The sequence below is a fragment of the Apostichopus japonicus genome, chromosome 8 (genome assembly GCF_037975245.1).
Source record: "Apostichopus japonicus isolate 1M-3 chromosome 8, ASM3797524v1, whole genome shotgun sequence".
In the NCBI taxonomy this organism is placed as follows: domain Eukaryota; kingdom Metazoa; phylum Echinodermata; class Holothuroidea; order Aspidochirotida; family Stichopodidae; genus Apostichopus; species Apostichopus japonicus.
This window is the reverse complement of record NC_092568.1, coordinates 27,972,231-27,986,493: the sequence shown is the minus strand read 5'-3', so window position 1 is coordinate 27,986,493 and position 14,263 is coordinate 27,972,231. Positions and strand designations below refer to the sequence as shown.

The window sequence follows — 14,263 nt, the reverse complement described above, 5'->3', positions numbered from 1 at the left end:
ACTGGGTCCTAAATATATCCATGATTTATTGGTAACCTCTGACCGTAACAGAAATACTTTATTGATAGAGCCTCGAGTTAAATCCTCGTATGGGTATCCCTCGTTTGCGAAGGCTGGACCTAAATTGTGGAATAAGCTTCCTGACAGCCTTAAAGAAATAAAAAATGCTGCTACTTTTAAAAGGCAATTAAAACATTACTTATTTGTCAATTGTTCTGATTTTAGCCAGGATCTTGACCAGGTTTAACTTTTGTATTGTTACTTTGAGATTTATTTAGTTGTTTTCCAGCATAGCAGTGCACACAGTTTTCTGTAGTAGTAGTGCTTTTAAGCCTTTATTATTATTATTATTATTATTATATTACAATATTTGTAAGACATGCTTATTTGAAACAGCTTTGGAATCCATAGTGTATTTAACCCATACATACGTAGGCCTATATAAGATCATAACTGTATCATATTGTCGGTCGTTTAACTTACCTCCAGTGGTGTTACTAGGACAAGAATCAGTTTGTCTTTTACGGCTATTTTTGTTCCCCATATTCCTTTTACTATTGTTGATACTCAGTCAGTTGGAGCCTATCGAAATGCTCGGTCGACGTTGCCAGATGTACTCACATGCTATAACGTTGTAGTTAATCCTATATGTGCCTACTTCATGAGTATCGTATATAGGAACTTTCTATATTAGATCCGATCACCAACCACCACAGCAGTCAACGCAACGACGAAATCCGTTATACTTTGGCAGGCCGTAGACCAAGCTACTGACAACATTTGTTTAATCAGGTTAACAGAGGCCACTATTGAATAACTTTCTGTGTCTGTCAGATGGCACAAAGTTAGTTCCGAACACTGTAGGCTCGTGTACATCAGGCTATTATATCAGGCTTACATATATATATATATATCGTCATCGAACGATTTCTTTATAAATTATTTAAACATTCGTTATATAGAGTATGAAACGATTGTTATATAAAGTAGTTAAAAGATTGTTATTGTATTTACACAATCATCATATAGAGTGTCCAAAGGTTGGTATTTATAGTGTATTTCAACAATGGTGATATATAAGAGTATTTAAACGATCGCTATATACAGTAGTTAAAATATTATTATATAGAGTATAATTTAGATATTGCTTACTAAAGTGTTAACGCAGTCGTTATATAGAGTTTCCAAAGATTGTTATATGTACGGTATTTCAACAATGGTGATATAGAGTATTTGATGATTGCTACATCAAATAATTAAAGGGAGTGAAGACACAAAAAAACAAGAGCCCAAGGGCACTGTGGTTCCTTGCGCAGGGGTATATGACAATACACATAATATTATCATAGCAAGATTGGGCTCAAATAGTCCAAGTAATTGTGGTCCTACATGTACCCATAAAGTAACCAACACTATAGCCAACACTTTTGTGATCACAAATTGTGATCGGATTTTTGATCGGAAGGCACTTTTGAGATCTGAATATGGCGTCGAAAATGTAAGAAATATAAGGTCCCCTACAAGCGGGTCAACAGATATGATAACATTGGTGACCTCAGATCACATGACCGTTAAGTTTGAAAATGTTCCACCACCCCATTCACAACGTGTCCCAAAATATCAATCGTGTCAGATCATGGCACTGGGAGTTAATTGCATTAAATGTCTTAACATGAACTTTGAACTTGCATTACTTCACAAAAAGGTCACCCGAGGGTCAACCCATTGACATTTATGATCAGAAGGTACCTTTGACATATGAAAGCAGCATCAAAACTGTCAAAATCCCCAAAACACTTAAAGGTCACCAGAGGTCAAGTTGAGGTCAAGGGTCACCCAGATGCGGGTTGACAATTGGATTACATTGAAGCAACTCCCAACCCTAACAGAAAATTCGTTTTTTCGCAAAAAATACTTGTTTTTTGTAAACATTTATTTGGTTACCTTGGATCACATGACCGTCAAGTTTGAAAATATTCCCCTATACCATTCGCAACTTGTCCCAAAATATCAACCGTGTCACACCTTGGCACTGGGAGTTATTGCATTAAGTTGTCTGAAAATTAACTTTGAAATCATATAACTTCACACACAAAGGTCACCTCAAACCCATTGACATTTTTGATCGGTGAGACGTGGATAGAGCATCAAAACTATAAATATTCACACACACAAGCTTAATCCGACCCTTGTGTCTACTTGATCACTAAGGATATACACTGTACAAAAAACTAACACATAAAAAACAAACAGAAAGACATGATGTGACCATCTGATGGCGTCTAAGTTTATTATTCATAGGTCCAAACTGAATCTAATATTTAACCATTGTCAAGAAAGACACCTGATCATCCGTAAGTACTTAGTATTTTCTTGTGTACCTTTAAATAGCTTTACCCTATTAATTGATAAAAGAATAAACATTTGATGAATATTTCATGTAGAAGTATGAAAGCAATAAACCTAATATTGATTTTAAAAATTTACAATATATAGCTGTGGCCATGCAAGAGCTATGATTAAATTTCAACTATAGCTTCGCGGACGTTTATCTACCAGTGGGGTAAATATGACAATAAATCAGAAATGAATGAGCAAAAGACACATGGAACTACCTTATACCTGAAAGTATTAAAAGGACATGAACAATGTTTGGCAATCATTAATGATGATGTTTCATTGGATTTATATGACAAGAATGAAAAAATGACAGCTCAACGAAAGAGAAGGATAGATGGATCAGTGGACACAAGGGAGAAGACTTGTAACCACCTGAATCATTGGCACTGGATTGACACACCGTACTTTGAGTCACATTACAGTTTTCACTTTAATTTTCATATCAATGTTATGAAACAGGTATTCTTGCCTTACCTAACCACATTAACACAACCCCCCCCCCCTCCTTCTCACCAAAACAGTAATCAGCAAAGAAATGTGATCACTTAATTACACTATACCAACTAGCCCAGAATGTTTTATGTAAATTATGCTAGCCCATTGTCTTGAGCTCATATTTAGTTATATTTCTAAGATTGAGTATATAATATTTACACTAATACAGGAAGCTAACGATACAGTCTGTGTTGACTCACTTTATGTGGCGGGAAATGGTGCGCTAGAAACACAATCCGCTGCCTAAAGGTATAATTTGGTGTCGGGTTCTAACGTACCGGTGTGTCCATCTTAGCGAGACAGATATTTCAAATATAATTGGATATTCCTTAATTTACCTCAAGGATTTTTGTGGTCGCAAACACTTCTGGCTCTTAATAGACGGAGTCAATTATAAACCATTTACTCTAAAATGGAAACTTGTTGCTCCCAGACAGTATAGCGTGATACTGTATCTTTGAATTGAGCAAACCTTCGGACATTTTGCACAATTCTACGTAAAATCTAGTTTCTTTGCCTTTAAAGATCTTACTCCCATTGCACATCCGTCATGAAGAAAAAAAGAAAGTGGATTTTCATATCATTATATCATATCATCAGCTCCTGAATAAGGAATACACAGCAAACTTTGGCAAGAAAAACAAAGTACCCAGCTGTAGGTGAGCTTTGCTCAAACCACATGATTTCATTGAATCTTTGAATCACAGGAACCAAAACTAAGCTATAAAAGAATGACCAAAATGTTAAAAAATCATATAACTTTGAGTAGATTTACATATATTGCTATGACTTTATTTCAGCATCCACGTGTATGCGAGAGGGCCCTTTTGGAGAATAACTTCAAGTACGGATTTTCCCTCAATAAAGACGAGTAAATATTAGGGGAATAATCTACTGCTGAAGTTGTACAATGCCTCTTGACCCAATCAAAAATTCTTCGAAACAACCTTTTCTATGTCTAAGAGAAATTAATGATTGATCCAAGTGCACAATTACTGCCTTTCAATTTTCTTTTTCCACACATGTACTGGAAATATATATATGGCACCGTTATATATGAAATAGTATTTCGTTTAGGATAATGAAAGGTAATGCATGTTGCTTTGTTCAATAGATTTTATTTACAATATGTAGTCATCCCATATCATTTAATGTTAATTTTACAGTGTTCAGTTTTTAGGAAGACAGCTTAAGTTTTTATTACATTCTGAATACTTTTATACACCCAGACTGTGATGCACAATCACCACCTTCAACAACCAAGAGTTGAGGTGAATCGTCATCATCATTGATAAAGCAAATACCACGGGGATTTATCAATTCTTTTTCGCCGATCGTGCCAAGGAAATAACCATCCGAATTATACGTTACGACAGCTCCTTTTCGCCTGACATTCCTAGCTGTCTCATTTCTTTTGTTCAACTTTGATGGGTCAAAAGTCACTGATACATATATATTGTCCTCATCATCCAATGCAACACCAAAAGGCGTTGCCGGTGCTTGACTGATCCTTGTCTTGATGGATTTGACCATCCTATCCCTGTTAAGATCGATGATCTTGATAAGGTTGGTTTTGTCGTCTGCCACTATAATTCTATCCTCTGATTGGTTAACAGCAAGATGTGTGAGGGAACCATTCCCCTTGAGGTCAATGCTTCGTATGTGGGAATAATTGTGCCTAAATACGTCAATAGTATTTGATGCACAGTCTGCAACGTAGATGTTACCATCTTTACTCACTGCTATCCCAGTCGGTTGCTCTAGTATTCGTTTGCCAAAGTTGTTCGTGCATGCCATGTGAATATAAACGTAGATGCAACTGTTGAAGCTATCTGTGATGAAGAGCTTATCATTGTATTTTGCGATACCAAAGGGTGATATCTGTGTACACTCTTTGTGGTGTGGTTTGTCCATGCCAAAACCACCCTGCCAATCTGTTTGAACATAGACCTTGTCACTTTCGTCTGTGACATAAATTTCATCAGGTGTGGCCGAAATTCCCTTGGGTGCATGCAAAGTTGGGTTCAGTGTGCGATCCATAATCCCGTTTGGTCGTACCACAATTTTTGCTGGGGATCCAACAACTGACTCTCCGTTCAGGGTTACCTCAACTAAATGTATTCCTATCTGCTCTGCTGCAAAACTGACTGTGAAATCTCCACTCCTCTTCCTGAAGGCTACGTCTAGAATCGGAATTCTCTCTCTGTCCGGATGTACAACAAAAGCTGTAATACCATCTCTGGATTTGCCTCGAATAGGTTGGCCCTCTACATTACAAAACTGCAGCTTAAGCTTTACAGTGGATCCCTTCGCCTTGAATTGCTTCCCCAGTATTTCCAAGAAACTTGTCTCAGCCACAGGAATACTCTGCCAGCTGGTGTAACCGGAAGTTAAATCTACACATGAATTTGTAGGAGACAAAGATGCTGCTAGAGGGCTGCCAGACCCTGATTCCTTCTCATCCTCCTTGTCATCCTCTTCCTCCACCTCTTCCTCAAAGATACCTGTCTCTGTTTCATCCTGTGTGTCTAGTTTCCTTATCTCTGCTGCCAGAGTGTTCAACATAAAGTTAGAAGGTAACCCATTGACTCCACCAAATGGCTCCTTTTGTCTGGTATTACAGGTGGGGCATCTCAGCTCACCCTTCATTGTCACCCATTGTTCTAGGCATTCTTTGCAGACCACATGTTGACATGGAAGTGTTTTTGCATTTCCAGCAGGTCAAGACAAATGGGGCATAGCAGGTTATCTCTCATGGTTTTCACAAGCACTCCTTGGGAGTCTGCAGAAGAATGTACATATACAAAAATGAGATAAAGTTACAGATAAGATATAAAAGAAATCAACAAATATGATTTATTGGCACCATCAGTGCAATTTGCAAATGGAAATAACGGTTGTTTCAATTTCAAAGAGTATCTTTCTTTTATTGTTCATGACATCTGTTTGCCTATCATATAATAGTCCTAGTCTAACTATAACATTCTATGTAAGAAGTAATCCACGTAGAAGTTTTAATGTGAATAATAAGAAACTAATGTGATAACGCACAGAAAAAGCAAGCTTTTCTGCTACCTTCCTTAGCAATTTCTTTTCCCCAAAAGATTGCTTATGTAATATTTGCAACAGTACGAAAGTGTTTCTACTTTCAGCAAAATTATTGATTTACTTTATTGTGAAGTAGCTGTTGAGGCTTCTTAACATTTACAATACTGAAGATAAGATATTAATGTAGTGTGTATATGAAAGAAAGAAAAGCGACACCTGTTTATAAGGGTTTTTTTTATAAATTTGTCTACTTTGTATAATATTTCTTATCCAACATCAAATTAAGTATTCCACGGACATCGATTCAGTTTTGATGAAATCATTACAATGAGTACATTTTATGGGAGGAGGTGGTTGTATACTGTTTTTAATACTAGAATACCTGCAATAATTAAACTATTGTCCTGATGAGCATTTCATATTTTGCATCACGGTAGTCATCACTTCAAGACCTCTTTGGATATTCAAACAAACTTAAATCAATTCAATGGAAACGGTGACATATTAGTGTAGCTTTTACACACCACCTTAGGTTGTCCAAAGATTGATGAAGGCGGACTTTGAACCTGTTGCTGTACAGCTTGCAATTCAAGGACATATTGAAAATTAGAGTAACTGGTATTATTCTGTCATGAAAAGTGCAACAAGCAACACAGGTGCAATTTAATCACCTTTTTTTACCTTGTCGACAAACACTTTTTCAATTTTTTTAACCCTGCCTTAGCTAACTCCTGGCCTTCTCATTTATAGCATGGTGGGCTAACAATTGACGCACAAGGAAAAATCCAAATCACTCAACTGTATGTGTTTTTCATATGCGTAGTTCCTCAGAAATATAATGAACTAAAATTATTTAAGGTTCTGTACTTATGCACCGTACAATTGAGGAGAATTTGACCACAAAATGTCTGCCGTGTCAAGTTCTTTCATACTCCTAACTTGACGCATTTGTCGATAAGCTAACTGTTAGTATACATCACTTGACTCTGGATGCTGTTTTCTATGCTCTGAGCCTCTAAGCTCAGACGTTCAGGTCCCAGATACTAGTGGGATTATATTGGTTATTTTTAGGGAGTAAGATTTCCAAATGCCACAAATACGTACAAAGCTGAGGGGAGGATGTTAATAGCTTTAAAAAAAAAACACAATTTGGTCAGCACATACCTGAAATGGATTCAAAGTCATGAAATATTGAACTCTGCCTGACTGCAAAAAGTTTAGGTCGACCACTGTATCGTTGCTAGTAATATCTGAAGGTGCGTCAATTATGAAGCCTATACTATTCGTGGACATCAATATTAGACACTGGTAAGCATAAAGTTTTGTCTTATTTCATAAAAAAGAAGGATTCTTCTTGTTGGACAAATCCTACTTACCTTTCTTTGATGATTGCTTTGTAGAAGTTTCACTTGGTTTACTACCTGGTAAAGCTGAAATAGTGTCACTAGATGTGTTACTGGCAGTGGACTCCTTTGGTTTCACTACAACATCCATGAGGGGCTTTGGCTTGGCTTGGTTGGTTGCTGTCAACAATACAAGGTTCAGAAAAATATATAAAAAGTAAATCATATATTGAATGAGAACAAAGATATTTGGATTCTGGCAAAAAATATAAGATTTAGAATAAAGAATAGAGAAAAAAACAATTATTTAATCAAGAAAAACATTTTTGTTATGCTACAACTCTGCTAAAATATATAGTTAAATAGAGAGAATCTAAGGATTAGAAAGCTACACAATAGCTCGTTTGAGACCATTACCCAATGATCATCACATTCAGGTTTCCTTCAGCCTCAAAATTCAAAATTTCTGGCTTTAGACCTTTCAACTTCCAACATCATTGGTCAACGTTCAGTTTCTGAATGTGCTGAAATAATTTTGAACAGTGCATACTCAGTCAAAAGGATGAAAACAGTTTTTCGAGGCTTGGTACTGTGATGGCTGACTTATACACCTATGACCCTTGTTAGTTGTCACACTTGGAGCAACTGTGGGGGTCAAAAGGTAATATCTCAAATAATCTCAAAATTTGCCTTCTTCTCTGTGATGAATTGTTTTGGGATGGTTCTTGTAAATAGTTGGCATATGACATCAGACAGTGGCAAAATGGTAGCCCCTGACATTTCAATTAATACTCAAATATTTGCATGAAACATGTGAAACATGATTGCCTTCTATTTTGGAGAGTTGTCCATCACAAAGAACTCTATAATGTAAGCTACAGATCATTTTCTGGAATGCTTTGACTATATTACCTTTGAATATAATTCAATACATTTGTATTGCTTGTTTGCTTTAACTCTAACTATATCACCCTTGAATATAATTCAAAACGGTACCTTTGTATTGCTTGGGTCTTGCACCTGCATTGTCCTGATTACTCATGTAAGCGTTCTGCTGGCACAATGCATTATGTTGGCTATCACTAGATGTAACACTCCCACTGCTGGAATAACCATGTCCACCACCTGCAGAACTTGCACTTGGAGTTGGTTGTTTCACATTATAGTTGAACAATGTATTGCTGGTGTACAAGGAACTTGACGAATCAGCAGCTTTGGTGTAAGCAGAACTGGCAGCGGTTCTGGTAGAAGGGGTACCAGTGGGTCTAGTCAAATGGGTACCAGTGGGTCTAGTGGGAGGGGTACCAGTGGGTCTAGTGGGAGGGTAAACAGTGGGTCTAGTGAAAGGGTTAACAGTAGTTCTGGTAGAAGGGGTATCAGTGGGTCTAGACAAATGGGTACCAGTGGGTTGAGCAGAAGTGGCAAAGGTGGTTCTGGTGTAAGAGGTACAAGTGGGTCTGCTGTAAGAAGTGTCAGTGGTTCTTGATCCAGCACTGATGCCGTCATATGCAGACCTTTGTGAGCTGTTGCGTGAGCTGAGAGGATCTGTAGTTGTTGCAGGCCTGTACAGGCCAGTGCTGTATGAGTCTCTGCTGAGTCTCTGGCTCTCTGTTGGCAGATGGTTCAGGGTGCAATGTATTAAAATGTTCAAAACTATTGATCATATGACTGACACAATCTGACTGAGGTTTTGTACTTCATGAACTGTCCAAATAACTTCGGGATACAGAGTCAAACTCTTTATATATTAAATTCTCACAACTCTGTCCAGGTGTTCAATATTGTTCCTGAGGAAATTGGTTTCTTTTAGAAGAATGGAAGAAACTGTCAGAAAAAAGTTTCCTGTTTGTAAAACTAATTTTGAATAAAGAACATTACAGAACCAAACCCTCTCTAATGAATGAATATATATATATATATATATATATATATAATTGAAATCGTAATGAGTTCTAATATATTCGATTCGATATATTAAACAAATATATTAAAGATATGTATTAAATTCGATAATTAACTATAACCACATTGTCACATTTGAATATGGAAGTTTTGCATTTTTAATTGTGAAAAAATACAGTATGCAAACCATACTCAAAGTTATAATAGCTTATTTAATAGCTTCATTCAAGGCATTTTGCTCTCATTTGCTCTGTTTCATGTTCATCGTGTGATTTGACTCACTGTATGTAAGATCGGATGTGTTCCATATGTAACTATACAGTACAATTGATATAAAATACATTATACTCATTCTAATACTGTCAATTTCTATAATGTATGAACAATATACCACAAGAGTTGCTACAAATGTTTACAACCAATGGCATTGACGATTAAAAGTGAATCAATACAAGTACAACGTTGTAAAACTGAAGACGTGTTAGAAAATACACAGTTCCCACAACAGTTTTATTACAAATGGATGAAAGGTTTATCAGTTTATAATATACTTCATTGAAATATAGGGCCTTTATATCATTAAGACATGTTTGATGTTGGTTTTCTTTTGGATTCCTACCTTGAATGGCCATATTGGTTGAAGAGACTGCTTCAGTGCGGTTTTTATCGTATCTATGGTACCATGATGTGTCTGAAGGACAGCCAAGTACCTTTTCATAATTCTCATAGCACTGAGTGCAAAACGACATAACATTTGATTTGTCTTCATAGTTGATACAACCTGGCTGAGAGCACAGACATTCATTTTGTGTAGACGGTGGATGCACGTTATAGTCATCTAAAATAGAAACCATGATTGACAGTTATCGTTTACGTATTGGGTAGTTTGAGGGTAAAGAAAAGTTCTGGTCAGAAAGTACAGTAAACAGTTTATGTAGTATTTCAAGGGAATTACGATAGAACGGAAACTTATTCCGAATTAAATCGATTAACCTGCTGTACAGCAGTAGATCAGCTAATTCGAATTAGATAGTATACTTTAAATTAACGTACAAATGCACAATTGATGAAGTGAGGCAAAAATTGTCTACCTTTATAACCTTTATAACTTTGCGAACATTTCGAAAAAGGACGCTGCTTACTTTCAGTGATCGTAAATGTTTGCCATTGATTTGGGTCGGTTTCGTTAGGTGTCCTGCCATAATTGGCATTCACACGGTATAGTTGATTGCATGAGGTACAAAGCCCATTTCCAATTTCTTGATCTTCGTAATTCGTACATAGGCTGAGTGACCACAATCTCCTTGATATAAGGCTAGGCTGCAACTGGTCTGCAATTGAAGAGGAAAACACAAATAGGTCTGCAATACTACACGCTTAGTATGTAAACTTCTCACGGGTTTTTGGACCAGTAAGATAAAGACGGACAAAGAAGTATGATAAAGAAAGTATTGTTTTTCTTGAATAAGAAAGCACAAACACACACACATGCGCATCCACACAAAATAACAGCAACCATGGAATTGATGGTAAAACAAGTCATTGCTAGTTCACCGAATCATAAATCAATTCTGGATATTCAGCGTTTCGCTGTTACGTTTAGTTAACGAATGAACGTTTTACTTTTACCAATAGATGAGACAGTAAACATAACACATTATCGACATATGCGACAATATCATGATACCAGCAAATTAATAATGCCGAACAAAAAAAGTACCCCCTCTTAAGACATCGCAGTATGATCGTGTGATGTCATATTACAATATTTGTAAGACATGCCTATTCTAGGTATACAACATTTAAAACAGCTTTGGAATCCATAGTGTAATTAACCCATACATACGTAGGCCTATATGATCATAACTGTATCGCATTTTCAGTCGTTAAACTTACCTCCATTGGTGTGACTAGGACAAGAATCAGTTTGTCTTTTACGGCTATTTCTGTTCCCCATATTTCTTTAACTATTGTTGATACTCAGTCAGGTGGAGGCTATCGAAATGCTCGATCGACGTTGCCAGATGTACTCACATGCTATAACGATGTAGTTAATCCTATATGTAACTACTTCATGTGTATCGTATATAGGCACTTTGTAGGTTAGATCCGATCACCAACCATCACAACAGTCAACGCAACGACGAAATCCGTTATACTTAGTAATTTTTGGCAGGCCGTAGACCAAGCTACTGACAACATTTGTTTAATTAGGTTAAAAAGAGACTACTATTGAAGAACTAACTGTGTCTGTCAGATGGCACAAAGTTAGTGCCGAACACTGTAGGCTCGTGCACATCAGGTTATTATATCAGGCTTTCAAATATACATAGAGCGCCATCGAACGATTGCTTTATAAAGTATTTAATCATTCGTTATACAGAGTATCAAACGATTATTATATAAAGTAGTTGAAAGATTGTTTTTATATCATTAAGATATCATTAAATGATTGCTTCTAAAGTATTTACACAATCATAATATTGAGGGTCCAAAGATTGGTATTTATAGACAGTGCTATTTCAACAGTGCAGGGGCTTCAATCCGATTTGAAACGTGGGGGGGGGGGGGGGACGTAATCGATTCGAGTATTCCGGCCATAAATACTATCTAAGCGGAGCGACACCATCGGTTGGCGCGTAGAAGGAAATTTTTGGCAAAAAATGCCTCTCAGATTGCCGGAAATGGCACTTCTGAGGCCTTGCAAGTTACATCTATACATTCTTTATTTTATAATCTCATGTTAAGAAATTTACACTTCCCCCAATAATTTGGTAAATTAGAAGAAGAAAAAATGGTAAAATAACTTTAAAGGGGGAAAATAGGACAGTATATTTTTTACCGTATTTATTATTTTAACACAGTACTCAGCTACCTCCAGAAAAACACACATTGTAGGCGGGAAAATGTCGCTGTGTCGGGTGAGACTGCAATTTGTCTCACAAAAAAGTATACAAAATAACAAAGAATATGATAAACCTGTACTTTTAGACTTGTAGGCACCCCCCCCCCCCACCACCATCCATGAAAAAGAATATGTTTCTTATATACACTCATGTCGGGGATGTCCAGGTATACAGTTGAATAATTAGAAAAAAATGTTTACTGCTGTTTTTTCACTTCAGAGACTGCTAATCTACATGCATGCATGTCACCACGACTGTGAGCGGCGTTCCCTGTTAATCATTTTGGGCGATAGTGCAAAAAGCGTGGTAGCCCAGATGAACTGCTCCTACGGTGGTGTTTCACGGAAATATTCGGGCATCATGATGCTTAATCATTAGGCCTATGTTAATATTAATGTCACAAAACAAATAACACAAAACGCTTTCCACGGAATTTTCGGGCAAAAAATGAAAAAGATTCGGGCAAGCTACTGCATATATATATATTTTTATATATATATATATATATCTCCTCTTAGGCTGCCCGAATTTTTCAGGACTTTTGCTCGAATTTCTTGTCCTCTGGAAATTTGGGGGGCAGTTTGCCCCCTGCCCCCCCCTGCCTCGTACGCCTACGTATAGGCCTATTGCAGGGGTGGGCAACCTTTTTGAATGAATAGGCCAGATTTTAGGAATGAAAGATTGACAGGGCCGCACCTAACCAACGACCTGTTGTTGATTTCAAACCGTTGATTCCGAGGACGTTCAAGCAATAGGAGTGTGTACTAATCTGTATTCACCAAAGCATAATGTCAATACAATCCAGTTGATAATTGATGGTGATAATAGACCAACCTGACAGCATCATTGGTGCAGATAAATTCTAAGCATCTAGCTCGTTTTTGGTGATGATGTAAAATAGATTGATTTTCCCTTTTTCTTGAGACATCTCAAGGGCCGCAAAAAAAGTCACTGGCGGGCCGCATGTGGCCCGCGCGCTGTAGGTTGCCCACCCCTGACCTATAGGAATGATGTCCCAAAATGTCCCCGGACATATAGTCGAAGGAAGCTATCCGCCACTGCATGTAAGTTTCTCGACTTGCCGTCCTGGAAGTCATACCACAAAATGGTGCATTTCCTCATACGCCATTATTAATAATTTTAATAACTGTCTAATTAGGCAAAGCCCAGATTCGAGTTTGTATAGCGAGCTTAATAAATTTGGCCAAAAGTCGTCAAACGCCAGCATGTTAACCAGGTTGGTAGGTCGCGACTGCACTTTTGTTCCAAACTTTTTGCGATACATTTGTACCGGCACTGGCACTCATTTCACAAACTAATTAGCCCACCCCCCCCACCAAATATTTTTGTGAAAATTCGGGCAATATGCTGATAACTTTTTTGGGCACCTACTGAAAGAAATGGGTAATAAATGATTGTATGTTATTTGCATGCGATTTAAAACCGTTGCATGCCTATATGAAATGCACATTTTCATGTGGAACGCGCGCAAAAAATTGATTATATTTTTCGGGCAAGTCGTTACAACCCCCCCCCCCCCAAATCAAATTGGGCTCCTACGCCTATGAAGGTAGGTCTATTAGGCATTTTTTTTTTGTAGTATCCAAAATCAAACCAAGTTTTGTACGATGGAGTATAAGAATCGCGAGATACAACTTCCCAAAGTGGCAAGGAAAACGTGGTAAATATGACAGGTTAAAAGGTCAATTTTGACCGAAATTTTTCAATCTTTTTAGGTCATGCACAATCACAGGGATAAATGATTAGGCCTAGATAAACTAGATAGAGTGCGACAGTCGGAAATTCCGACTGTCGCACTCCAATTTCCAACTATCGTCAGTTTTACCAAGTTTGGGGCTAAGATACCCCACATCCCCTCTAGCGACGTCCCTGCGTGTACCCAGTGTTTTCACTGTGGAGTAAACTCCGGTATCACTCATCAACAAAGTAACATGGGATGCGCTGCCACGGAATATGCTCCCTATTTAATTTTCCCAATATTAGGGAACGGGCACCGTTTTTGTAACAACATCTACAACTAAATAACAACTATGCACAGGCTTTGGCTCTAGCTATGAAGTGATGTCTCTTGTGATAATGACGGAGCGCACTAGTTTTCCACTGGAATCGCCCGAAGATGCGGCGTCTGTAAACCGAGGAACCAACAAA

At 37.5% G+C, this 14,263-nt stretch overlaps 3 protein-coding genes across 9 annotated transcripts in view; all 3 read right to left on the bottom strand.

The window, feature by feature from the left end:
* LOC139971411 (uncharacterized) overlaps positions 1-903 on the bottom strand; it is a 30,127-nt gene extending 29,224 nt beyond the window's left edge. For all 4 annotated transcript variants that reach the window (XM_071977790.1, XM_071977789.1, XM_071977791.1 and 1 more), the window contains exon 1: positions 484-903. In XM_071977790.1, the coding sequence (XP_071833891.1) occupies positions 484-544 (61 nt within the window). In that variant the 5' untranslated portion in view covers positions 545-903. The remainder of the gene's footprint in view (positions 1-483) is intronic.
* The window catches only part of LOC139971412 (uncharacterized), a 268,235-nt gene extending 256,658 nt beyond the window's left edge, over positions 1-11,577 (bottom strand). Inside the window, exons 1-6 of one of the 4 annotated variants that reach the window (XM_071977792.1) lie at positions 11,365-11,577; positions 11,085-11,212; positions 10,331-10,519; positions 9,808-10,026; positions 8,283-8,894; positions 7,320-7,466 (exon numbers count right to left, since the gene is read on the bottom strand). In XM_071977792.1, coding sequence (XP_071833893.1) covers positions 7,320-7,466; positions 8,283-8,894; positions 9,808-10,026; positions 10,331-10,519; positions 11,085-11,145 — 1,228 coding nt within the window. In that variant the 5' untranslated portion in view covers positions 11,146-11,212; positions 11,365-11,577. Of the gene's footprint in view, positions 1-7,319; positions 7,467-8,282; positions 8,895-9,807; positions 10,027-10,330; positions 10,520-11,084 lie in introns of all 4 variants that reach the window. The other 3 variants (XM_071977794.1, XM_071977796.1, XM_071977795.1) reach the window with 3 other exon arrangements.
* Positions 2,252-5,674, bottom strand: LOC139971418 (uncharacterized). The gene has a single exon (XM_071977807.1). The coding sequence runs from the start codon at positions 5,542-5,544 to the stop codon at positions 4,096-4,098; it is 1,449 nt and encodes a 482-aa protein (XP_071833908.1). The 5' UTR covers positions 5,545-5,674; the 3' UTR covers positions 2,252-4,095.
* Positions 11,578-14,263: the final 2,686 nt, after the last annotated feature.

Bases quoted from the DNA above. Each gene is read 5' to 3' on its own strand.
- LOC139971418 (XM_071977807.1), bottom strand. From the start codon at position 5,544: ATGAAGGGTGAGCTGAGATGCCCCACCTGTAATACCAGACAAAAGGAG.